The sequence below is a fragment of the Alexandromys fortis genome, unplaced genomic scaffold (genome assembly GCF_014885135.2).
Source record: "Alexandromys fortis isolate MF-2015 unplaced genomic scaffold, M_Fortis_MF-2015_v1.1 scaffold_39, whole genome shotgun sequence".
Lineage (NCBI taxonomy): Eukaryota > Metazoa > Chordata > Mammalia > Rodentia > Cricetidae > Alexandromys > Alexandromys fortis.
Window position 1 is genome coordinate 13,097,176 of NW_026067918.1, and position 23,221 is coordinate 13,120,396.

General features: G+C 52.6%; 5 protein-coding genes across 7 annotated transcripts; 2 read left to right on the forward strand and 3 right to left on the reverse strand.

Annotated features, from left to right (window-relative positions):
• Window positions 1-1,491: 1,491 nt before the first annotated feature.
• On the forward strand, window positions 1,492-6,755 carry Tspan10 (tetraspanin 10). Its single transcript, XM_050140456.1, has 3 exons — window positions 1,492-1,579; window positions 3,676-4,307; window positions 5,660-6,755. The coding sequence occupies exons 1-3, from the start codon at window positions 1,544-1,546 to the stop codon at window positions 6,000-6,002; spliced, it is 1,011 nt and encodes a 336-aa protein (XP_049996413.1). The 5' UTR covers window positions 1,492-1,543; the 3' UTR covers window positions 6,003-6,755.
• Window positions 6,756-7,413: 658 nt separating this feature from the next.
• On the reverse strand, window positions 7,414-9,754 carry Pde6g (phosphodiesterase 6G). The gene is made up of 3 exons (XM_050140482.1): window positions 9,481-9,754; window positions 8,249-8,289; window positions 7,414-7,818 (listed from the first exon to the last, which is right to left on the reverse strand). The coding sequence occupies exons 1-3, from the start codon at window positions 9,624-9,626 to the stop codon at window positions 7,742-7,744; spliced, it is 264 nt and encodes an 87-aa protein (XP_049996439.1). The 5' UTR covers window positions 9,627-9,754; the 3' UTR covers window positions 7,414-7,741.
• A 3,764-nt stretch (window positions 9,755-13,518) lies between these two features.
• Window positions 13,519-14,748, reverse strand: Oxld1 (oxidoreductase like domain containing 1). 3 transcript variants are annotated; one of them, XM_050140354.1, is made up of 2 exons: window positions 14,634-14,746; window positions 13,519-14,093 (listed from the first exon to the last, which is right to left on the reverse strand). In XM_050140354.1, exons 1-2 carry the CDS (start codon window positions 14,694-14,696, stop codon window positions 13,692-13,694), a joined length of 465 nt encoding a protein of 154 aa, XP_049996311.1. In that variant the 5' UTR covers window positions 14,697-14,746; the 3' UTR covers window positions 13,519-13,691. The 3 variants fall into 3 exon arrangements, with proteins under 3 accessions (XP_049996311.1, XP_049996309.1, XP_049996310.1); XM_050140352.1 differs by having other exon boundaries at window positions 13,520-14,093; window positions 14,526-14,748; XM_050140353.1 differs by having other exon boundaries at window positions 13,520-14,093; window positions 14,556-14,746.
• A 13-nt stretch (window positions 14,749-14,761) lies between these two features.
• On the forward strand, window positions 14,762-19,657 carry Ccdc137 (coiled-coil domain containing 137). The gene is made up of 6 exons (XM_050140351.1): window positions 14,762-14,950; window positions 15,250-15,383; window positions 15,895-16,120; window positions 17,344-17,426; window positions 17,642-17,721; window positions 17,950-19,657. Exons 1-6 carry the CDS (start codon window positions 14,820-14,822, stop codon window positions 18,163-18,165), a joined length of 870 nt encoding a protein of 289 aa, XP_049996308.1. The 5' UTR covers window positions 14,762-14,819; the 3' UTR covers window positions 18,166-19,657.
• Window positions 19,658-19,799: 142 nt separating this feature from the next.
• Window positions 19,800-23,163, reverse strand: Arl16 (ADP ribosylation factor like GTPase 16). The gene is made up of 5 exons (XM_050140356.1): window positions 23,045-23,163; window positions 22,877-22,934; window positions 22,302-22,415; window positions 21,641-21,756; window positions 19,800-21,508 (listed from the first exon to the last, which is right to left on the reverse strand). Exons 1-5 carry the CDS (start codon window positions 23,104-23,106, stop codon window positions 21,346-21,348), a joined length of 513 nt encoding a protein of 170 aa, XP_049996313.1. The 5' UTR covers window positions 23,107-23,163; the 3' UTR covers window positions 19,800-21,345.
• Window positions 23,164-23,221: the final 58 nt, after the last annotated feature.

Here is a 23,221-nt window from a genome sequence, read left to right on the forward strand (position 1 = left end):
GAATGTCACACGCAGGAAGAATTGAATAAGGCATGATGTTTAAAGGGTGGAGCACCCCTTTAATCCCAGCACTCAGGAGGCGGAGGCAGAGGCAGACGGATCTCTGAGTTCAAGCCCAGCTTGGTCTATAGAGCAAGTTCCAGGACAGTCAGGGCTACACAGAGAAACCCTTTCTTGAAAAACAACAACAAGGAAATGTGACTTCTATATCTGGCTGGTATCGCTTTGCATGTTTTCAAGGTGCACTCATGTTGTGGCACGTGTCAGAACTCTGTCTCTGGTATTCTTCCCCTTCTTCCTCTTCCTCCTTTTTCTTCAATGTGGGGAACAGAATCAGGATCCAGAGCTTCAAGCAAGAGTAGTAGGCTAATGCTCTCCCACTGAGCTACAAACCTAGCCCAACCGAGAACATTTTGTTTGAGTGGATTTATACAGTGGCAGGCGGCTGTGCCCTGAGCCGTGGCGGGAGACTGGATGGAAGAGGCAGTCTGAACTGCCAGAGACGGGTAAGGATAGAGCTCTGTGAGGTCCTGGATTCCATCCTCAGCATGGGCTGGGAAGAAGAAAAGAAAAAGAAGGGTTGTTGAAGATGGAAGACCTTGGGGGCTCCAGGCAACGGGGATGGTGCGGTGGGGGGTGGCAAAGGCCAGGACACACAGGTGTTGGCCATTGGAAACCAGCAAATTGGTCTGGATTATAAAATCAGAAGCCAGAACAATGGAATATAAAGCTAAAAGTAGAGGCTGAACCCTAGGGGGTCTGGAGTGGAAACAGCACAGGGCTTCTGGCAGGTCCAGCAGGATCTTTCTCTTGCCCTAAACATATGGATGGTATCTACAGCGACGCTAACAGACACACTCACCTTTCATCTGGATCCCAATCGGAAGCAGGGAGACCTGTGGAGGGACACAGGGCCACACAGATGGTGTCTGGTAGGGTCCAGTGTTGACAGCCATTGAACATGCTTTCTGTCTCCATAACCTGCTGTGTATCTCAAGTCCTTACACAGGGACTGTGTGGTGACCATAACAAAACCCTGCTTTTGAGAAGCTCGGAGGGGGCCATCTGGAACATGAATACTGGTTTGTTTCTGCACTGGATAAACTAGGGGGATAAACTGGCATTTGCGTTGTCCAGTGGGTTCCTGGGAGACTGCACTATGAGCCGATTGGCAGAGATCTGTTCCCTTGCGGTCGCTGATAGAGCAGCCTGTGAGCCAACCGGGCTGAGGACAGATGGGACTCACCAGTGACGGCCACGAGGCCAGCACCAGAGCCACCTTATCAAAGTCACAGTTGGGCATCCTAGAGCCAAAGCCAAGAGTTAGGGTCTAAGAAGAAAAACCAACTGCTCTACAGAAGCAGAGGCCCTGCCTTAAGCCCTAAAATGTGACTCCTCACATGATCTCACTGTGATGGCTGGGTGGGCGGAGTCTGCAGCTCTCCAGCTCCGAGGTGGACAGTTTACAGAACAGTCAAGGATACCATTACACCGGGACTACAACCCGTCCAGAGAGGCCCCGGGCCACCTGTCTTCGTGGAGGATGGAAGAGGAGGAGAGCAGCCCCTTGCTGTCTCAGGTGAGCCAGCTCTAATGGCCTAGTTCAGGTTAGAGATGTTTCTTGGCCCTAAGGTCCTCCAGGAGGCCCCCGGCCAGGTTATGTTCCACCCGACTCCTGGCCCCATTCCCAGTCTGGTTGTATGCTAGGATTTGTCGTTAAGTGATGACAGTGGGTGATTCTCTCAGGTTGGGGTGGGGCTTCACTATCAGATGTCTCCCCTTGCCGACGGTTAAACTCAGGTGCTAGCCTCACAGGGTCTCCCGTGGTCTGAAAGAAACTCTGGCTGGGCGGTGGTGGCACACACCTTTAATCCCAGCACTCGGGAGGCAGAGGCGGGCGGATCTCTGAGTTCGAGGCCAGCCTGGTCTACAGAGCAAGTTCCAGGACAGGAACCAAAGCCACAGAGAAACCCTGTCTCAAGAAACCAAAAAAAGAAAAGAAAGAAGAAAGAAACAAGAAACTCTAACGATGGGCTCAAGAGCAGGGAAAGACTGATGTCCTCAAATTTTCTTTGAAGTTGAATGGAGACTCGACGGCCTCAGACAGTCTTCACGCTGCAAGTGAGCTCCACAGGCTGTCCTTTTGCTCTGACAGACTCCGTCTGACTAATAACCTTCACATATTCCACTCCAGATGTGGGGTTAAAGAGCCATCCTTGCAGCTGAACTCGCATGGGTGGAAGGACTGAAGAACAGCTTCTTCCTGGTGGGACCCTTGCCTAGACACCTGGTTGGAGTCTCTTCCAAGTCAAACCAGGTGGTGGCTGGGCAGTGGTGCACACCTTTAAACCCAGCACTTGAGAGGCAGAGGCAGGGCAGAGCTCTGTGAGTTCAATGCCATTCTGGTCTACAGAGTGAGTTCCAGGACAGCCAAGGATACAAGGAGAAAGCCTCTCTCAAACCCCACCCGCAAAATAAAAAGAAAGAAAAATCAGGTCATGAGTGGACTCTCCCCCACCTCCTTGTAAAGGGCCTCTCTCTATCTACTGTTCAGCTGGGCTGCCTGCCGGAGGGCCTGTTTTCTTGCCTTCTCTAGATTGTTGCCCTAGTCTGTTGGTTGCCCCTCTCCCTGTCCAGGAAGCTAGGCAAGCAGGACTCGGTCCCTCCCTGCATCCTCCACACTAGGTCAGGCACATTGTCCAAAGACCTCAGTTCAGGTAGCGGTGCGAGGTGATGCAGAGAACCAAGGGTGCTCCAAGGATCAGCTTCTCTGTCCCAGGCAGCCTGCACTTTCAGCTGGGGTGGGAAAGTCCCTCCTGGGACTGCACAAAGTTGCCGCTGGGGCACTAGAGACTGCGTCAAACAGAGAGACCATTCTAGATGCAGGGGAAGTGGACTCAACTGCCACTATTCTGCCCTGTGGGAGGAGTGAAATCCTGTCCAGGGAATACCACGCCTGGGCAAGACCACAGAGGGTGTGGAAGAAAGGAAGAGGGTACTTTTTTTTTTTTTTTGAGACAGGGTTTCTCTGTAGCTTTGGTTCCTGTCCTGGAACTAGCTCTTGTAGACCAGGCTGGCCTTGAACTCACGGAGATCCACCTGCCTCTGCCTCCCGAGTGCTGGGATTGAAGGCGTGTGCTGCCACCACCTAGCACGGGAAAATTTTTTAAAAATATTTATTTATTATGCATACAATGTTCTGCTAACGGGTGCACAGCGGAAAGAGGGCACCAGATCTCATTACAGATGGTTGTGAGCCACCATGTGGTTGCTAGGAATTAAACTCACGACCTCTGGACTAGCAGCCGGTACTCTCAACATCTGAGTCATCGTCTCTCTAGCCTTTTAAGTGCTGTCCTACCCAGTTTTTACCATGGACCTTCCAGGGCACTGTCATTCCACTGCTATAAAGAAGGTTGGCCTCATAGCCACCTGGACAGGCAGTGAGCCAGGACTCTTCACTGCCCTTCTGCTCTCTGCCTAAGCAGGATGAGGTTGCAGGTTCCCAGGCCCCTAGCTATCCAATTCTTCAACTCTTTGCTTCCTTCCACAAGCTTCTTCCAAGCCCACCCCATCCTCTCAGCTCCCCTCTAACGAGGCCTCACCCATTGCTGGAAGTCACAGACTAAATGGCCGAGGAGCAATGCATCCTCTAAGTTTCCTCTCCTTCTGCAGGGTACTGCTAGCCAAGAGCGGTCGCTCACCAGGAACAGTCCACCTACTTCAAACATCCTAGGCCCAGAACTCTGGAAGGATCAGGTAGGGGCCTGGGGCTGCAGATGCTGTCCCGGGGCAAAGCACCAGGCCTGGAAGGAAGGCCAGGCCTCCTCCCTCCCACTCTCCACGGGAAGTAACTGTGTCAAGTATCTGACTTTCCTCTCTAACTTCTTCTTCTCCCTGCTGGCCCTGGTGGCCCTGGCAGCAGGGCTCTGGGGGCTGGCTGTCAAAAGGTCTCCAGAGAACAGCTGGGGTGGAGCCCTGCCAGCGGACCCCATGCTGGTGCTGGTGCTGGGAGGCCTGGTGGTCAGTGTGGTGAGCCTGTCTGGATGTCTGGGTGCTCTCTGTGAGAACAGCTGCCTACTACGCTTCTACCGTGGAGCTGTCCTCGGCTGCCTAGCGCTGGAGGCCCTGGCAGGGACGCTGGTGGTGGCCCTCTGGGGCCCACTGCAGGAGGGCCTGAAGCACACCCTGCATGCAGCCATCATCCACTACCGCGATGACCCAGACCTGTGCTTTCTCCTCGACCAAGTCCAGCTGGGGCTGCAGTGCTGTGGGGTGGTTTCCTACCAGGACTGGCAACAGAACCCGTGAGTGTCCCCCTTACCCCTCACGGGCAAGAGAAGGGTGGTCTGGATGCTTCACTCACCCGCTTGAGCATGGATGCATAGGCATGTGTGTGTTCTTGTGTGCGTGTTCTGGCGTACACACACAGCCACATATGTGCCTTGCACTCCTACTTCCACGTGCCTGTACACAAGTTTCCTTGTGTGCGTGCAAATTCACTTTCACAATCACCTCCTTTGATGTAAACACAAAATGAAGTCCCATACTGGGGCACACACATACATCACATACATGCAAACATACATGCAAACGTGTGCACTTACCCTTTGCCTAGGCCATGGGCCTTGAACCTGAATGAGCCCCAACTTCTGGCCAACTCTAGAGCCCAGACTCAGCTTCCCCATGATGTCCCCTCCATTACGGGGTTCCAATGAAGAGGCCAAGGCAGAAGACACCAGAAAAGTACTTTTTTTTTTAATCTCAGGATATCTCAGTGTAAAGAAAAATACTTTAGGTTAGCTCAGGCCATCAGTCGGTGACTCCACAGGTCTGCATGCATGTGTTCCTGAGAGTATGATTAAACTTCCAATTTAGGCTGACACAGTATTTTATGTTCTTGTTTGAGGGTCCCTGTTTTGCCTACATCCTCCACTGCACAGACACCCTGAGCCATGCCTGCCCTCCCTATGACAAGCAGGACAAACACTAGGCTCCCTCCCTGGAGCCTCTGAAGCCAATTAATATCAAGGGATGGAGACAGAAGAGACTCTAAACTCATAGTTTCAATATGTGGTGCTTACCACGCTCCCGGAAAGTCCCCCCAGGGCTCCTGGGAAAACCTGGTCACAGAGAGCAAGCACACTCTGTGGGTGGTTGTCAGAGCCCCACGAGTGAGGTCTAGACCCATAGAAAGCTGCAGCCCAGCTGAGGCTCGTTAGCCACCAGGGGGCTCCTCATAGCTCTGAGCCTTTTGCTGCTGACTTCTGACCCCTCTTCTAATTGCAGCCCAATCTAGAAGTTTCTCTGGGAAGTCAGTCGGCTTTCTCTCTGACACTGCCTGCTCAAATAAACTCACAGGCAGTGTCGGAGAGAAAGTCTGCAAGCCAGGTCTTCCCAACACCTCTCCTTCAACTACCTCACTAAACATTTCCTTGCCGGCCAAGAAAGGCACAACACCCCACCCCACCCCATCCCCTGTCCACAGAGTGTATAAGCACTGTACAAGAAACTGAGGGTCCTCTATGTGCGCTTGCATGTGTATACATATACCCTTCATATGCATGCAACTCTCTGTGTGTGTGTGTGTGTGAGAGAGAGGGGGGGGGGGATTGAAGTTTGAAGGCCTCCTCTCCAGGACTAACCTTGTGCCCTGCAGGTACTTTAACTGCAGCTCTCCTGGGGTACAAGCCTGCAGCCTTCCTGCCTCCTGCTGCATCAACCCCCAGGAAGGGGGAGCTTTGGTGAACACTCAGTGCGGCTTTGGGGTTTTGCACCTGGACCAGAATGCGGCTGGACAAGTGGTGTACCTGCAAGGCTGCTGGCCTGTGCTGCAGCAGTGGCTGCAAGGGAACATGCAGACCATAGGCGGCTGTGTCATCACTGTGGTCGCCATCCAAGGGGCTGAACTCCTGTTGGCCGCCTGCCTGCTAAGGGCTCTAGCTGTACTAAAGACAGCAGAGGATACAGAACCCCAACCTCCGTGGAGTGAGAAGAGCTGAGAAGACCCTGATACAGGCCAAGTTCCAAGCCTTTCCTCATCTTCCAAGGAAAGTCAGAGTAACTCGCATGGAACAGACCCCTGGGCTCCACTCCTGGCCCATTGCCTCTTTGCCACATCTGTCAGTCCCCCAAGGCCCACCTGTCCTGCCCCAATCTCACAATTTCACTCCTGAGTTCTCAAGACCCATCTAAGCCCAAAGGCTACCATGGTCTGTTCCTGAGCACACCTGCTTCCCACTAGGATGTCAGGAAGATCAAGGGCTGAGGGCCCCTGCTTCCAACCTCAGCCCCCTGCCCTGATCTGACTCACCCTGACTGGCTCTAGGTCCCCATTTCTGCAGAAATGGCTTCTCTCAGGTCTACTCCTACTTTCTGGCCTTCGGTGAGCTGAAGGATGCAGCCTAGGCCTTGCTCTGTAGAAAGCTGTTTTGGAGGAGGAAGATTTGTGTATTGCTGTGTGCATTCATATTTGCATAGCAAACTACAGGTCTCACAATGACTGGGACTTCTTCGAGTCAAGATGGAGACAATTCCTCATTTCCCAGCTAGGGCAGACGCAGGCGGAGGGCGGCCCAGCTCTGATTTCATCTGTAGAGTCAGCACGGTCAGTCCGTGGCTGTCTCAAAAGTGGAGTCTTTTTCTTGCCTATTCTATTTCTTTTTCATGTATTGCAGGCTGGCCTTGAACTCCCTACGTAGCGTAGCTGAGGATGACCGTTACCCTTCTGCCTTCTGCTCACACTGGGGATTACAAGCGTGCACCACAATGCCTGACACATAGAGCCCTTCTGAAAGCCATTTTCTGAACATCGAAAGAAATAATCATATATTTACTCTAAATATTGTGCGTGTTTGGAAGTGTTTGCCCAGGTGTGCGCCTATATGCCTTACCTCTACGTGTGGAATCCTCAGGTTACTGGGGTGTGCAGTGGGTCTCAGCTCGGTCTTAGGATAGACTGGCTGGGTCATGGGGCTGCTCACTGGGTGTCTGTGTTTAGGGTTCTAGTTTTTGTCCTTTCCTATCTTCTTGGGGAGTCTGCTTCACTGACTACGGCCACCAGGAGTGAGGGGCAGGGCCAGGCTCATATACCCAGCACCTCTAGGCCAAGCCTCTGAGGAGTATTGGTTAGTGGGAGTTTTCTGTTTCTCTTTCTTGCCAGTCTCTCCCACTTTCACACACTCTGAACCCTCCTCCATGGTGCAGTTAAAGCAACCCTACTGTAGGGACCATACTCCATCAGTGCACCTCGGAGAAGCAAGGAGATGCTATTTTATTTAGAAATGGGGAAAGGACAGAGTGTGTTGGGAAGGCTGGTATAAAGAGTGCAGCCTCAGCCTCTCTCACCAGAGACCCCAGGACAGTGTCCCACCTCCAGACGTCCATCTGGAAGGGTTGTGGGGCAGAGGAACTCCTGTCCACAGGAGGCAGTGTAGGGAAACACTTCTGGGGAGCTCAGACATAAGAACAGGAGGCAGGGCTGGGTCCCCCTCCCTTCCTTCCTTCTACCTGTGAATTCAGGTCACCAGAGTGTCCTGTGGGGAGGCTGTAGGCTCTTGGTAACTGGTGTCAGGGCATGAAGTTGTCCCCCTGGAGGCCGGGAGCAACCTGGCTAGGGACTCAGGCTGGGATTTAGGCTCAGGCTCGGGCAGGGATCCTGGGCAGGGTTTGCAGAAGGTGGGGGGGGGCAGCGTGGGTCTTCATCAGGTCTCCTTCACAGGACTCTCACAGCCGGGATTGACTAAATGATGCCGTACTGGGCCAGTTCATGCAGCTCCAGGTGGTTGAAGGCCTCCCACGGACAGATGACAGTGATGTCTGCAGGAAAGGTGTCATTAACGGGGAGTCCGTGGCCCCACGACCACCCCATTCCCTGTCGCCTTGCTTTCTACTCCCCAAGTAAAAGACACATCTGCCTTGGACGAGAGGCTAAGATCTGGCTGCAAATCCTCCTAGGCAGGAAGCACCAACTCTATCTTCTGGGTCCTGGCTCCAGTAGTGAGGTCCTGATAGGGACCCTTGCTGAAGTTGGAAGGACCAGCAAAAGTTCCTTCTGTGTCTGGTGAACCTGCCTCATGGGAACAACCCCTCTCAGGGGAATCTAAAACTTGATGTTAGGAGAGAAATATGGACAGGATGGGAGGCAGGCTAAGCAATAGAGGGGAACCTGGGGCCTGTGGGAGTATATCTGGGGGATGTAGGGGACTTAGGAGGACTGTCCAGCTGCAACAATCCTGGGTTGTCATACCTGTGCCCAAGCCTTCCATTCCAGGGATGTCATCCCCAAACCTGCAAAGACAGAGTGGTCAAGGATGATGTCTCCAGGTCTAGATGGAGCCACCCCTGGGTGCCAGATGTCCCCCCAACATCTGCTACTGGGCAGGGACTGGGGGCTCCCTTTCACCATCATGGGGCCAGGTGCTTCCCAGAGATTCACAGGCCGAGGACCAGGAAGGGAAGAGTGAGCCCAGGTACACATGGGCAGGAACCCATGCAACAACGTTACGTGAATATGGTCTGTAGGCCTCTTCAGGAGTGTGCTAGAGGGTGCTGTGTGTGTCTCAGTGTGTTGGCTGTGACTTGTCCCTGAAAGGCACACGTGAGCCGGATGGTGGTGGCACACGCCTTTAATCCCAGCACTTGGGAGGCAGAGGCAGGCGGGTCTCTGTGAGTTCAAGGCCAGCCTGGTCTACAAGAGCTAGTTCCAGGATAGCTTCAAAGCTACAGAGAAACCCTGCCTCGAAAAAAAACAATAAAAAATGAATGAATAAGGAAGGCACACGTGCTGGACACTGGTCTCCAGGGTGCAGCGGTACTGAGAAGTGTGGGTCTTTAAGCAGAGAGAGTGACTGAATCACACGTGGGGAATCGTTACTATGGATTGATGCCATCCTCACAGGACAAGGTTATGACTCTACAGAGGAGGTGGCCAGAACGGAGAGACTCGTTCCTCTCTGCTTTCTCGCGTTCTCTGTCTACTTATGATCAGCCTCTTTCCCCAGCATTCCCGCCACGATACCATCCTCCAGGTTGTGGTATAGCCGTCAGGTCTTTACCAGAGGCCAAACGTTGAGACCACCCTTCCTGGAGCTTTCCGTCTCCAAACCCAAGGGCACACAAATCTCTACGTAAAGCATTTAGTTCCTATTGTTTCGTCAGAGCAACAGAAAATTGGCTAAAGCCATGCTTGTAGGTGTTCACACGCAGGTGTCTGTGTGTGCACAGGGGAATGTGGCGGGGTGTACACACATCCCTGAGGAGATTCGGGCAGCCTGCTTTCCAGACCTGCCTGGCTGCAGCACCTGGAGTAAATGACAGGCCCTTGGTTCCCCCAAAACTCCCGAGGCCCTGGTCATCGGGATGAAGATGTACCACAAAGTACCATGGCCCGAGCTCCACTCCAGCCCCTGCCTTGTCCTCCCATGCAGCCTGGGAAGAGTGTTCCTTCTGTGAAAGGTTCCGCTCTGTCGTTCTGCTTACCCTTGGACGCCTTTCTTGGGGGGCTTGCTCTTGAACTGCCTGGTTTGCCGTTGTTTAAACTTAGGTGGTCCTTTCCTGGGTGTAACTGGTCCTCCTATAACCCGTGTGGCTGACCGAATTTCAGCCTTGGGTGGCTCCAGGTTCATGGTGAGGCTGGCAGAGACACTGCAGTGACCCTTAGCTTCTGGGCTCTGTCAGGCTGGTCTATATTCCTCATGCAGACTGGGGCAGACCAGACAGATGGATCCCTATTAGCCCTTACTCCTCCTTTCCAACCTTAAGAACAGAGGGCCTGGCACCCACGAGCCACCCTGAGACATTGTCTCCCCTCCAGAGAACCACCTTCCAGCTCCACCAGGGCTCTCCAGCATTCTCCTGATACCACGAGGCACCTCCCACTGCTAGCAGCCACACACAACTCATGAACTACCTTGTGCCCATCCCATACTCCTATCAAACACACCCTTTTGACCGCCCCCATGTCCCAAACCAGGGCTTTTTATTACCTCCCCTTGAACACCTTGATGTTGGCCCCCACACTGGTGCCTGCACCTTCCCTCCCTCCCTCCCTCCCTCCCTCCCTCCCTCCCTCCCTCCCTCCCTCCCTCTCATCCACTGGAATCTGATCTCGAGCCTGTCACTCCGTGGAAACCCTTCTGAGGACGCCTAGGAGGGTAAACAAAGGACACCCCTTCCTGATCCTGTACATGAGCCCCACAGCATCTTCCCTTCCCTTCCAGATGATCAGCCCCAGGTTGCTTTCATTGGCCCCTTCTCTGACTCTAGGGGCCTCTTCTGACTCTACCTCATGGCATTCTGTATTTCCAGGTCCTAATTTATTTCTTCATACCACATTCTAGGGCTAAACTAGTTAATTTACACGCGTGTTTTTAAAGTATGTTTGTTCATATTTATGTACTTGTTGGTTTTGGTTTATTATCTGTCCCTGGGGGTTGGACTTGATGCTGATAAATAACGCTCCACAGCGATGCCCTAAGGAAGGGGCCTGTCCTTGAACCAGAAGCAGCTGAACTGGGAACTCCTCACTTCATGGCTCCATTTCGGAGGGCCAAGCCAGAAGCAGGTCTCAGGGAGAGCAGTTACACTAGGATTCTTCCCTTAGGCTTCTCCCTGGCTCGCTGACTTGAGATTGTTCTCAGTCAGACGTTGTATCAGGGCTCTGGAGAGGCTGAGCTGGCCTCTGCGGCCCTCCTCTCAACTAAGAGCTCCAAGCCCCAGCGACCTTAGCCAAGGACAGTACAGCTTCTGTAATCCTATTAGCGCCGAAGGAGACTCCTAATCTCCCAGAGTTCTAGGAAGCTGACTAAATAAACCTCACCTGCTGCTGAAAACAGGTGACCCAGACAGGAGGCGTTGCTCCAACCCTTAGCTGTCCAAGAGACCAACTGCGTCTTTGAGTCCCCTTTCCTGCTCTAAGTCCTATGTGGTATAGTACTGAACAGTCTTAAGTTACTGTCAGTGGTCTGCAGGATCAGCAAGGCTGAAACCGATCAGCAAGCAGAGTAGGCGATGCTGACTTCAACCTCAGCAGCTCCCCCTGCCCTTCCTAGTTCAGCCTCTGTCCCTGAAGCCAGCACCAGCCTGCGAACCAGGACTCAAGAGCTTAGGAAACCAGGATGCTCGGTTCTGAGGCACCCATCCTTACTTCCCAGCAGTAAAACACTTCTCTAGCCAAAGGCCATGAACCCCTGACAGAGCTCCAATGATCAGCGCTGTCTCTATGGAAACCACGCCTGAGATGCCTAACCCCGGACTGACCTGAAGCTGGTACCACTTAGCTGTATGGTCAGGTGGCTGGCCTTGGTAACAGGCACTACCATTTGACATTGTGGAGAAGCAGAGGAGGTGGTTGGCAGGATGTCCTCTCCAAAGGACAGGGAAAAGGGACGAACTCTTAAAGACCCAAAGCTTGGCAGAGGTGGTAAAAATATGTTGTTTTCCCCCAGTCCCAACTCTGAATGAGCAGAGACCTGGCTGTCAGAAAAGGCAACGGGATGATGGGTCGCGACTCACCAAGCACTGGACAGATCTCAGGGAGCCACAGGTGCCAGTCGGCTGGACTGGGTCAGCAGAGCAGTGGCCTAGGGATTTATTCTTCTCCTGGTGAGTGGATTATGACTCTGCTGGGATGCTACACTAATGAGATTGCTGGGCCTTAGGGGAGTCACCACTGCCTGGGATGCTGGGGTGGGCAGAAGAAATTCAGGAGCAGTCAAGGGCCTGAAGGAAGGACATTCCCTTCCAGCAGATGGTCAAGAAGGGAAGGGAAGTTTTATCTTCACCAGTTGTGGGACGATGCCTCCAGAAACAGGGCCATTTTCCGGAGTTCTTGCTTGGGCTTATCCATTCCCTTTCTCTCCCATCCACTGAGGAAACTGTGGACTTTGATGCTTTATGTGACAGCCCCTTTCCCCCCCTTGCCATTCAGTCCTGCCTCTTGCATTTCAACCCCAAGGTCTTTGCATCTGCGACTCTTGTATATTCCATTTCCTGTGCCTGTTTCCTCTAACTTTGGATAGAATTGGTTTTCTTGTATTTCTTTCTTTTTTTCTTTTTTTTTTCTTTTTTTTTTTTTTTTTTTGGTTTTCTCTGTGGCTTTGAAGCCTGTCCTGGAACTAGCTCTTGTAGACCAGGCTGGCCTCGAACTCACAGAGATCCACCTGCCTCTGCCTCCCCAGTGCTGGGATTAAAGGCCTGCGCCACCACCGCCCAGCTTGTTTTTCTTTTTAAAGACGTGGTCTTATGTAGTTCCATGCTAGCCTCAAACTGTCATGGAGCTAAGGATGCCCTTCAAGTGCTGGAGTTACAAGCATGTGCCACACAGGCAGCTCCGCATGATTCTGTGTTAACCTTGGTCTTCCGCACGGAAGTGCTGGGAGGCGGCACATTATACTACTGGTGTCTGGGCCACTGTGGGGCACTTCACAGATGCATGGTGGTAAGCACCTGGGGATTAAATTGATGGAGGCACGGTAAGATACAGGCCAGCATGGCAGAGTCTGAGAACTTGAGTGTCACTACCCAGAAGCAGACCTGGGCCCACTGCGAAGGGCTGGCCAATGACTTTTCTTCGAGGGCATCTTATACTGCACAGCCTTACTGGCCTTAGCCACAATTGTCCAATGCTGGAGATGCTGACCACTGGTGTTAACATTTCCTGGAGATGCAAACAGATGTCTACTTACAATAGGTATGGTGACTCCTTTAATCCTAACTCGAGAGGCAGAGGCAGGCGGATCTCGGTGCTTTAGAAAAGTTCCAGGGCAGCCAAGGCTATACAGAGAAACCAACCATCTTTAGAACCTCTTTTAAGGAGGAGATGCTTTACAGGTTTACAGGAAACAGCTATACAAAAGTCTGGGACCTCATAGGTGTGGTCACCATTATCACGTTTATCTGGGCCCAGCCCCCGCTGGCTATGTACTTTGGATAGCATGAGTCATCTTTCCAAGATGCCAGCCTGAACCGTGTTCTGTCCCCCACTAGCCAAGTGCCCCGACTTTCTGGTCTTAATTTTGTCACAGGTCTGTGTAAATCACCAAACACGGAAAAAGTCCTATTTATCAGCTCAAACCCAACAGAAGTCACTCTATAATCCTAGCTTTCCCATTTAATAAAGTAGGTGGGCACAAACACATTTAAGTTCAGCCCTTGCTAGTGCCATGCAGTTGATTCTGGAGCTTGATACCCTAGCTGCGTCTAACAGGATTCAGAACTCTTAAGGGATGACCCTAGGCTACTACACGGTAGAAAGAAATCCCCTCCCATCAGGACCCAGCAGGAGACTGGGAGCAGCTAGGCCCCTCCCACATGATGGTTCTCATTTACTGCACAGTTGGGAACCAGAGCTGACAGTCAGCAGGACACCCCAGGTACAATGGGGCCTGGGGTGATCCTGTCGTAGGATGTTCTTTGACTGAGGGCTTTAGTTCATCTTCACCGGTGAGGAAACCTGTGGCTGCTCACCGGAACACACAACCAGCCTTGGGTATGTATGCTTCCTTTGACAACGCAGGCAGAGGGACCACACAGTTTGGTTGGCGCAGAGAATTTATTCAGAGGTGAAGTTCTTACACATTACTTCCTATTCCTGGCAGACACGTCGAATCTTCCAGGCTCAAGGATAAAAGTGGTCCTGTGCTTCTAAAGGGTGGCATCCCTCCACGGCCTGGAGTCCCACATACACTGGCTCAGCCTGCACTCTGGGTGCTGAGCCGGAGCCGGATCTCCATCCTGAGGAAGGCCTTGAGGTTCTCATCCTTCACGTGTTCCTCTAGAATGGCCAGGGCCTGTTCCCCCCCATCCTGGTAGTGTTTGAGCAAGGCTTCTGCATAGTCTACCCACACACAGTTAGGACAGCCGCTCATGCAGCAGTTTGTGGGAGGCTCAAGTGACAGAGGGTCTGGGGGCTTCTCCCGGGGCTGGGTGGCCTTTGGCTCCCCGTCATCCTCCGCACCTTCTTCCCTGTGGTCCATCCCCAACTCTCTGTGGCTATCAGTGGCTCGCACTGGAGCATGGTGTCTGTGAAGAACACTGTGTCTTCCTCGGGGAAGACTCTGGCAGCTGCTCCAGCTGGAGAATTGTTGTGAGCCCTGCGAACACGGGATAAGCAGTATGAATCCCCAGGAAGCTGGTAAGGCACTGGGGAATGTTCACCCTTCTCGGCCTCCTCACTTCCTGCAGGACCATAGACAAATGATTATATTTCACTCCGTACACTGTTTCCCTGTCTGTGAAACGGACACATTGGTTGGTATGAGAAGAAACGTGTTAAGGGCCTGGTTCAGTGCCAGGAACTGGGTCTGAGTTCTGAATGATTGCACAGAACTGGCTGACCATCTCCAGCCACTAAACACTCCTCCGCTGACCACGCGGACTATCCGCGTGGTCCTCGGTCCTGTCGGCCTTCCGACTTCACAAGAGAAGCTCAGAGGACATCGGGTCACCCCAATCTCCGCCTCTAACGCCTCTGGTGTTCACCCGTGACCCCGGTCACTAACTGGTACTTGGTCTGGGGCCCAAACCTGAAGAAAGCTTTCAGGGAGCGCGCTGACCGTGACTCTTCCAAGGGCTGGCTGGCCTCCCGCAACCCAGCGGGGGCAGTGCGGCCCACTCGGCCCGCGAGAACTGGCCCGGTAGCAGAGCGCAGCTCCCACCCGGCCTCCCCCGGACAGGCTCCGCAGCAGTATTCCCATAGCCGGTGCAGACTCCGAGGCCTATGGCTTGCGCAGGAGCACGGGAAGAGGAAGTGATGCTCACGGGGCGGGGTCTCGCAAGAGGGCGGAAATGGCTTCGCGCAGGGAGCTCCAGGAGTAGTAATGGCAGGGCCCGGGCGTGCAAGAGGCTCCCGTCCGGCGGGTCCTGGAGGCTCGGGACAGCCGCACGCGCGACGGCAGCAGAAGCAGGCGAAGGGACAGCAGCGCTTAGCCTCACGGCCGGGACAGCGCAGGTGGGTGTCATCCCCGGGAGAGGACCCAGTTGGGATACCTAACTCAGCCTGGGCCCACGCTCAGCCATGTGTTGAATGAACGTAGGTGAGTGCTTCAAGTTTCTCGTGAGGCACGTTCCCGGTACGAGGCCACGGACTTTTGCCTTAGCATGCGGAGAAAAATCCAGTTCAAGGCAGCCTGGGTCAAGGGTGAGGAGAGGACCGTCTGTATGTTCATGGATCCGGCACCACTTCTTCCTTATCTTGTTTCTGCTTATGTTGTCCTAGGGAAGGGTCTCACTCCCGGGTTATCTTTCCAGCAAAGAAAAGAAGAAAGTGAATTGCAAGCCCAAGAATCAAGATGAGCAAGAAATCCCTTTCCGGCTCCGAGAGATTATGAGGAGCCGACAGGAGATGAAAAAACAGCTCAGCAACAAGAAGAGAAAGAAGGAGGGTATGCAGCAGCCCTTGCTGGGCCAGCGTAGCCTTGTCTGAATCCGTCCAGTTGCCCAAATCCTTCAAGGTGTTTGAGGCGGGGAGGACAGCGTCGTACTGATTTTACAGTCGTGCTCTTTTGTAACTCACCATGCTTGGACTTTTGAGATCTTATTATTAATTATGTACGTGCAAGCGTGAGTGGTCACCAGAAATGTGCATGGGTGTTGGATCCCCTGGAGCTGGAGTTACAGGTCTTTGCTGCCCAGTGTGGTTGCTGCCTCTGCCTCCCAAGTGCTAGGATTACAGGTGTGTGTCACCATGCTGGATGCTCCGGCTTCTTTGCTCACCTGTGTTGGCTGGAGCCAGTGGGTCGTGAGATCACATCTGTAGGGCTGCCCTGAACTGAATGTTGTAGATCGGTGCTCGTCCTTAAGCCTGGTCTTTGCTTCTTGTGGCTGTAGGAGGGGAAATGGTCACGGGCTGCTTGCTGGTCACCAACCACTCTGTCCTGTGTCCTTTGTCCTCAGCCCAGGCGGCTTTCAAGGAGACACTGGAAAAGGAAGCAAAGGGGGAAGAAGAGACAGACATCGTTGTCCCCAAGTTCAAGCAGAGGAAGGGGGAGTCTGAAGTGGCCTACGTCCAACGCATGGAACAGGAGGCCCAGCATGTGCTGTTCCTTAGCAAGAACCAGGCCCCTCGGCAGCCAGAGGTGCAGGCAGCTCCCAAGAAGGAGAAGTCTGAACGGAAGAAAGCGTGAGTTGAGCCGGGAGGCCCAGGGCTGTGGGTCCTGGTGACAAGAAGGGACGGTTATCTGCCTTGCACACACTGCTGTAGGAAAAGCTCCTGTAGCTTGGTGTCTGCTAAGACATTATCCCCAAAGGAATCACCCTTGTGGAGTGGCCCCTGGGAGGCTGGCATCGGCTGTCACCTGTCCTGTAGTGGGGTTTCTCTCTAGCCTGTCTTGTTTGTGCAAGTTCTATACCTTCATCCCTGACTGGGATAAATAAAAAAAATTATTTATTTAGATGTACTAACCTCAACTTTCAGGAAGAATCGGCCTGAGCTTGCTTGCTTTCTTTCTTTCTTTCTTTCTTTCTTTCTTTCTTTCTTCTTTTTTCTTTTTCGAGACAGGATTTCTCTGTACTTTTGGAGCCTATCCTGGAACTAGTTCTATAGACCAGGCTGGCCTTGAAGAGATCTGCCTGCCTCTGTCTCCTGAGTGCTGGGATTAAAGGCGTGCACCACCACCACCCGGCTCTTTTTTCTTTTTAGTTTTTTAGAGACAGGGTTTCACTGTAGCCCTGGCTGTCCTGAAACTCATTCTGTAGACCAGGGTAGGCTCGAGCTCACGGAGACCTGCATGGCTCAGTCTGGGCTTTCACTGAAGTTGAAGAAACATTCCAATCCTGTATGGTCGTTTGTGGCTACAATTCCACGATCCAGAGGCTGAGGTTGGGGGCCTGCTGTGAGTTCAGGCCAGACAGTGTCTCAAACAAAAAGATGACCAACAAGAATGGCTACATTGTCTTCTTTTCCTCCTCACTAGTACTGCAGACATGTGTCCTTTCTGTTCTTTCAAAGATGTAAAAAGATTGCTTTCTACTTCCTGCTAATACTACAGTCAGAAGAGCCAGAGCCATTGCGGTCTGCAAATGCTCACAAAGAGGTGTGGTGTGTCACACATACAGTACTTTGCAAGGCCTGTGGATCCAATCTTATAACTGACATTCAGTATGGGAGGGCATTGTTCCAGTAGATACCTATAGGTCCAGGCTGTGTGGGCAATTCAGAACTTCTAGACTTTGTCATTGTTCCCTGGGGCTGACAACTACTGACCCTCGGGGAGCCTGTTGGGTGCAGAGCATGGGTTTGCCTCCCACTTCCATATCTTGCATCCTTTGAGGTCAGGTTGACCTCTGCTGCCCCTAAGATGGAACCAGCACTTAAGAGTCTGAAAAACATGCTTTTCCCCCCAGGTTCCAGAAGCGGCGACTTGAAAAAGCCCAGAAGAAAAGGGAGGAAAGAGCAGTGGACAGGCTGGAGCAGGAGCTGCTGAAAGGTAGGTCTTCCCACAGCAGGGACAGAAACTGTAGTCCGCACAGGGCTACCTGTTTTCCCCTAGACCTCCTTGCTGGTACCTCTGGACTCTTCCGGGTTCACCACTCGTAGGCCTGAGGATGAGTGAGTCCTGAAGCCCTCAAGAAAGGACGGACAGGCAGTGAGTCAGAAATGCCACTGGCTCTGAACAGCAGCTTCTGTTCACTGACTCTCCAGATACTGTGGAGTTTGGCGAGGTTGTGCTACAGCCCCCGGAGCTGACGGTCCAGCCTAGACGGAGCATTGGCAGAGATGCGGTATGTGGGGACCAAGCATGCAGGGAGTGGGGATGGTTAGGTCATTGCTGAGTCTGCTGGGGGGCAAGTGTCCTGGACTATGGGCTGCAGGGAGTGGGGATGGTTAGGTCATTGCTGAGTCTGCTGGGGAGCAAGTCTCCTTGACTATGGACTGCTGAACCAATCAAAGCCCTTTGCCATCTTCTTTCCTAGTGAACGTGTGCTAAAACCTTCTCTCTCTTTCCTCAGCCTGGCAAGAAGTCTCTAATGTTAAAGATGCTTTTGGGCGCTGGTGGTGGGTCCCTGACTCCAGCTACCTCACTGGCCCGCCAGCGGATACTGGGGGAAGAGCGGGAACGGGCTGTGCAGGCTTACAGAGCCCTGAAGAAGCTGCAGCGGCAGGAAGTGACATCTGCACGCCCGCTTGGCTGCTCTTCTCAGAGGAAGCTGCAGACTTGTCTGTGACTCAGAGACCCAGGGGACCAATGCGCTGGAAACTGGCCCGTTAGCTGCTAGACCTGGCAGAGGGAAAGACAGCAGATGCTTGTCTCTGGATAGGGGCTTGAACAGTATGGGGGTGGGGGTGCTTTTCTTTCCCTGTCCCCTGAAGGTTATCCTTTTAAAAGTGACCACCAGTGAATCCCACCTCATAAAGGGCAAGTTCCCCCAGCACTTGCCTGAAACACAGATGGAGGGGGCTGGTGTTTTCCTGAGCTTGGCTTCATTCTGAAACAAATCTCAGTGAAGACAAGTCAGGACTACTGTACAAAGGACTCAATCCCTTAATCCAGCTGATTACTGAAGCTGCTGTTGTAGGTCAGCCTGCTGTTTTAGGAGGCTCCTATGGGTTCAGTGCCATGCAAGGCAGGGTAACAGTACAGTGGGAACAGATGTACCCAGTGCAGGTGTATCAATCTCTCAGGTGGCTGGCAGTCAGCACCTTATTTGCCTGCAGGGGTGTGTACAGACGCCAGAGTACCCATCTAGGTTTGGTTTGGATAGAGATGGGGTGTCAGTACTGGCTGAACGCCTTGAGGCTGAACCAGACTTCAGAGATAGGAAGGGCAGAGTGGTTATACCGAGAGAGTAGGAAAAGGTCCATGTCCTGCGTAGCAGGCCTCTGGGAAATAGGGGCAGGCCTTCAGAGAGGACCAGGGATGGAATCTGTTTGAATGTGTCTCCCATAGTATTAAAGGAGGGAGGACCTGATGCTGGCTCCCAATAGTGAAACCTTGAAACTTTCCAAACCTCGGGAGTGCGGTCCCGCCCTAGAATCCTGGCACCTAGGAGGTAGAAGCAAAGGAATTGGGTATTCAAAGCCAGTCATGACTACATGAGACCGTGTTTCAAAAAACAAAAACCACCCTCATGTTGACATCAAAAGAGCTAGGCTTGGGCCTTGCTTCTGGCAGACCTAGGGGCTTCTCTCATAGTTGTAAAAGGAGACTGCTCGTTCGTTTCCCAGCTGCCCAGACCCAAATAATCACACAGAAGCTATATTAACTATAACACTGGCCAATGGCTCATGCATATTTCTAGCTAGTTCTCACAAATTAACCCATTTCTGTTAATCTGTGTATTACCACGAGGCTGGTAAGGTTCTGGAGGTGTCTTTCTCCTTCGGCAGCTACATGGCATCTCCTTGACTCTGTCTTCTCTTTCTCTCTCTGTTTGAATTTCCTGTCTGGCTTTACTCTGCTAAGCCATTGGCCGAAACAGCTTTATTCATCACCCAATAAAGCAACACATATATGACCATATATGGGACGGCCCGCACCATCCAGAAGAGCTGGTGAAGGAGCCCACACGGAGTGCCTTGACTCTTCCAAGTTTGCATTTTCCAGAGTGAAGTTTACTGACATTAAAGTTTTACTCTCTTTGAAGTCTGGCTCCTTGCTCTCTGACACACTTGGTCACAGCCCAAGTCCGTGCATGTGGGTGTGACCGGGGATGAGTGCTTAGACATGCACCCAACATTAGCAGGGGCCAATAAGTTGGATGCCTTGGCCATTTTGTTTCCCACTAAGCATCAGAACTAGAGCCAGGGCCCAAGGCTACTATTATTAGAATTGTAAGTTTTTGTGTTCTTTTCAGAAGCCATGTAACCATCCAGTTAAAGCACAACTGGCTAGTTCTGTAGCCAACTGAAGTGTATCGAAGAACTCTGGATAACTCTCATTTAAAGAGCCCATACCCAGTTGGGTGGTGATACCATGCGCCTTCAATCCCAGCACTAGGAGGCAGAGGCAGGCAGATTTCTGTGATTTTTGAGGCCAGCCTGGTCTACATAGTGAGTTCCATGACAGTTTGGACTTTTACACAAGATTTCTCAAAACCTTGTCTTGAGAAAGAGCCCATACCCATATTGCTTTGGGTATGTCTTACTTTCAACTTTTGTTAAAGATGCCCTCATCCATGCTTTTAGGTATTATTAATTTTTTAAAAGAGATTTATCACATTCAGCATTCCATACGGCTGTGAGCCACCATGTGGTTGCTGGGAATTGAACTCAAGACCTCTGGAAGAATAGCTAGTGCTCTTAACCTCTGAGCCATCTCTCTAGCCCCCAACAAACTATATATTTAAAAGAACAAATGAAGCAATGGAAACACTCTTATCTCTGGTGATGTCAAACCTCCTCATCTTTTTGTTGTTGCTGCTGTTGTTTTCCTTAGACAGTTTCTCTGTGTGGCCCTGTCTGTCCTGGAACTTGCTCTGTAGACCAGGCTGGCCTTGAACTCAAGAGTGCCTCTGCCTCCTGAGTGCTGGGATTTAGGACATATGCCACCACTGCTGGCTTCATCTTTTTGTTTTTTAGACAGTGTTTGTGTAGACCAGACTAGCCCAGAACTCAGAAGTCCTCCTGCCTCTGTCTCCCAAGAAATGCTCTACCACACCTGGTCCCTCACCCCTATCTTTTTGAGAGGCTCTTCTGACCCCAGTGTTGCCTGGGTTCTTCAATCCCTGAGCTCAAAATGATCCTTCCACTCTGGTCTCTTGAGTAGCTCAAGCCATGGCCCTGTACCACCACATCCTGCCTGGTTTTTGTTTCTCATTGAGACTTTTTTTTCATGGTGTTTTGCCTGCATGTATGTCTGTGTGAGAGCGTCAGATTCCTCGACAGGAGGTACGGACAGTGTGAGCTGTCATATGGGTGCTGGGAATTGAACTCAGGTCCTCTGGAAGAGCAGCCAGTGTTCTAAACTGCTGAGCTACCTCTCCAGCCCTCTTCAGACAGTTCTTATACTCACTAACTTTATATATTTTTTTCTGGGGAACATGGTTAGGATATCAGAAACTCAGAAGGGCCGAGCTTGTACTAGCAAAAACTATCTGGGCTCAGTGGGGCAATAGAGTCCACAGCCCTCAGGCACAGGTCCAGAGTTTCCTGGTGCAGTCCCAGCAGCACTTTCATCTGGATAGCAGGAAGACATCCAGCCACCTGTAGTTCTGTCCTCTCCCAGTCTTGGGGACATTCTCCAGAGATGACATACTCCGGATGACAGTAGTGTCTGTACACAGGCTTGTCAGTCAGACACACACTGGGCGGGTCTGCTTCAGAGAACGCATCTTCAGAGGCAATCACGCCAGTCTTTGTCCCCAGGCACCGGGTCAGCCAGAATGCTCCGTCCAGCCGTCAGCTGCTCATCTGTGCTGCTCCTGGAGCCAGAGCAGTACTGCTGCCAAGCCAGTGCCGTCCCTGGCACTTATTTCTGCAGCGGCGATGTTCTGCTTGGCACAAGCAATGATGTCTGGAAGCCTGATTATTGACTTCATTTCCTCCACGGTCATGTAACAGGGAAGGTCGCTGTGGTTAAAGAAGCACTTCATCAAATTTGCCCCACCTGCAGCTGCACCTCCCCACTCTGGATCCCATGTTCTAGGCTGCACTCAAGGAGATAACCTCTTGGAACATCATCATCATCCCCTAGACACATACATTTTATTGAAGAGTATCAGGACCGAGGCTTTTGCAAGTTCTTCTGCAGAAAGGAGACCCAAGAGCTGCACACAGGATGCAGAGAGTTGGGTGGGGTTGGAGGCGTCCATCACGAACTAGGAAGAGGAAACATAAGCTAAGGTTTTCCTGGCCAACCCTCCACTTAGGCACCACACACGTGACTCAGGAAGAGCACACACAACTTTTCTAAAATGATCATCTATGATGCTTGAAGTCAAACCTAGGGCTTCGAGTGAGCTAGGCAAGTGGCCCCAGAGTGGCTTTTAAGCCAAAGGTTTTGGAAACAGGCAGCAAAGGGAAGTTGTATGAGGATGACTTGGGGGTCCGTGGTGTCTTTAAATGCATAAAATCTACTCTTGTGGCCATTAATTCTCCATCTCAGAATTTGGAACTCCTTCCTTGTGGGGATGGGACCGACCATGAAGATGTAGACAGGTTGGATACTCGGGTACCAAAGCATAGACCTCGTGGAGGATGAACCCTATTGAGGAGCTCAGACCAATGCCTAAGAGCAAGCAACGCAGCCCAAGTACTGTTTCTTCGTGCAATCACCAAAACCCTATCCCATAGCAGGATCGGGATAGATGGCTCGGGGTGACCCACACACTGCTCCCAAAAGAAGCTCGAAGTACTGACTCACCAGGAGCGAATGACAGTTTCCATAGTAACTGGACCAGATGGGGCTCATGCAACCCCCGAGCTCTCGGATGGTGATTTTCCTGTGGGCCACGATGTCAGTGAGGTTGGTGCCAACCTGTGCATGTGGGAAGGAAACACGACGCATGAGATCAATGTAAGCGCTGTGCCATTGTGAAGTCCTGGGTAGCAGCTCCGCGATGTGTATTGTGTGTGCGTGTGGGGGGGGGGGGAGATAGATGGTGGCTAAACCTCGATGGTTAGTGACAACTGTTCAAGCAGAGCTCGCCACCAAGAAAAGCAGCTCTCTGGGGGCTCCAGGCCATGGTCAACGTCAGAGCTGGGCCCTGAGGGTGACAGTGAAATAAGTCCCAAGAGAGAGGAGCGAAAAGTGCCCACGGGAAGGCGGGCTTCGGGTTCCCTGCAGGCTCAGCGGTTCCGTGCCGGGAAGGCAGTACCCACACTACCCAACCCACTGACCACCGGCACCGCGGGTTCCACCTGGAAAAGCCCGAGGAGGCCACGTCAAGTCGCCAAGGTAACCCGTGTGAGTCAGACCCGAGAGAGGCGGACACATACCGTGGGCCGCGTCGGCGGAGGGTCCCCCAGGTCGCCCTTGCCATCTCCCGAGCTCAGCTGTTCGGGCGGTCAAGGTCCTGAGTGCGGCAGAGGACGGGTTTCCCGGCCCGAGGAACCCTGGTGCGTCCCCCGCCCTACCCTGCCCTACCCCCACAGTGCGGAAGGATATTCTGCAGGCGTTTCACCAGCAGGGTCTTCCCGACCCCCGCAGCCCCCAGTAAGAGACACATCCCCGGTCCTCCGGGCCCCGGTCCCTTGGAGCTGCGACGCCGGGAGGCCCGCCTCCGGCGAGCTCTCATTGGCTAGACCCCTCGTCCGACCGGTTCATTGGTTAGTCGCGCCGAC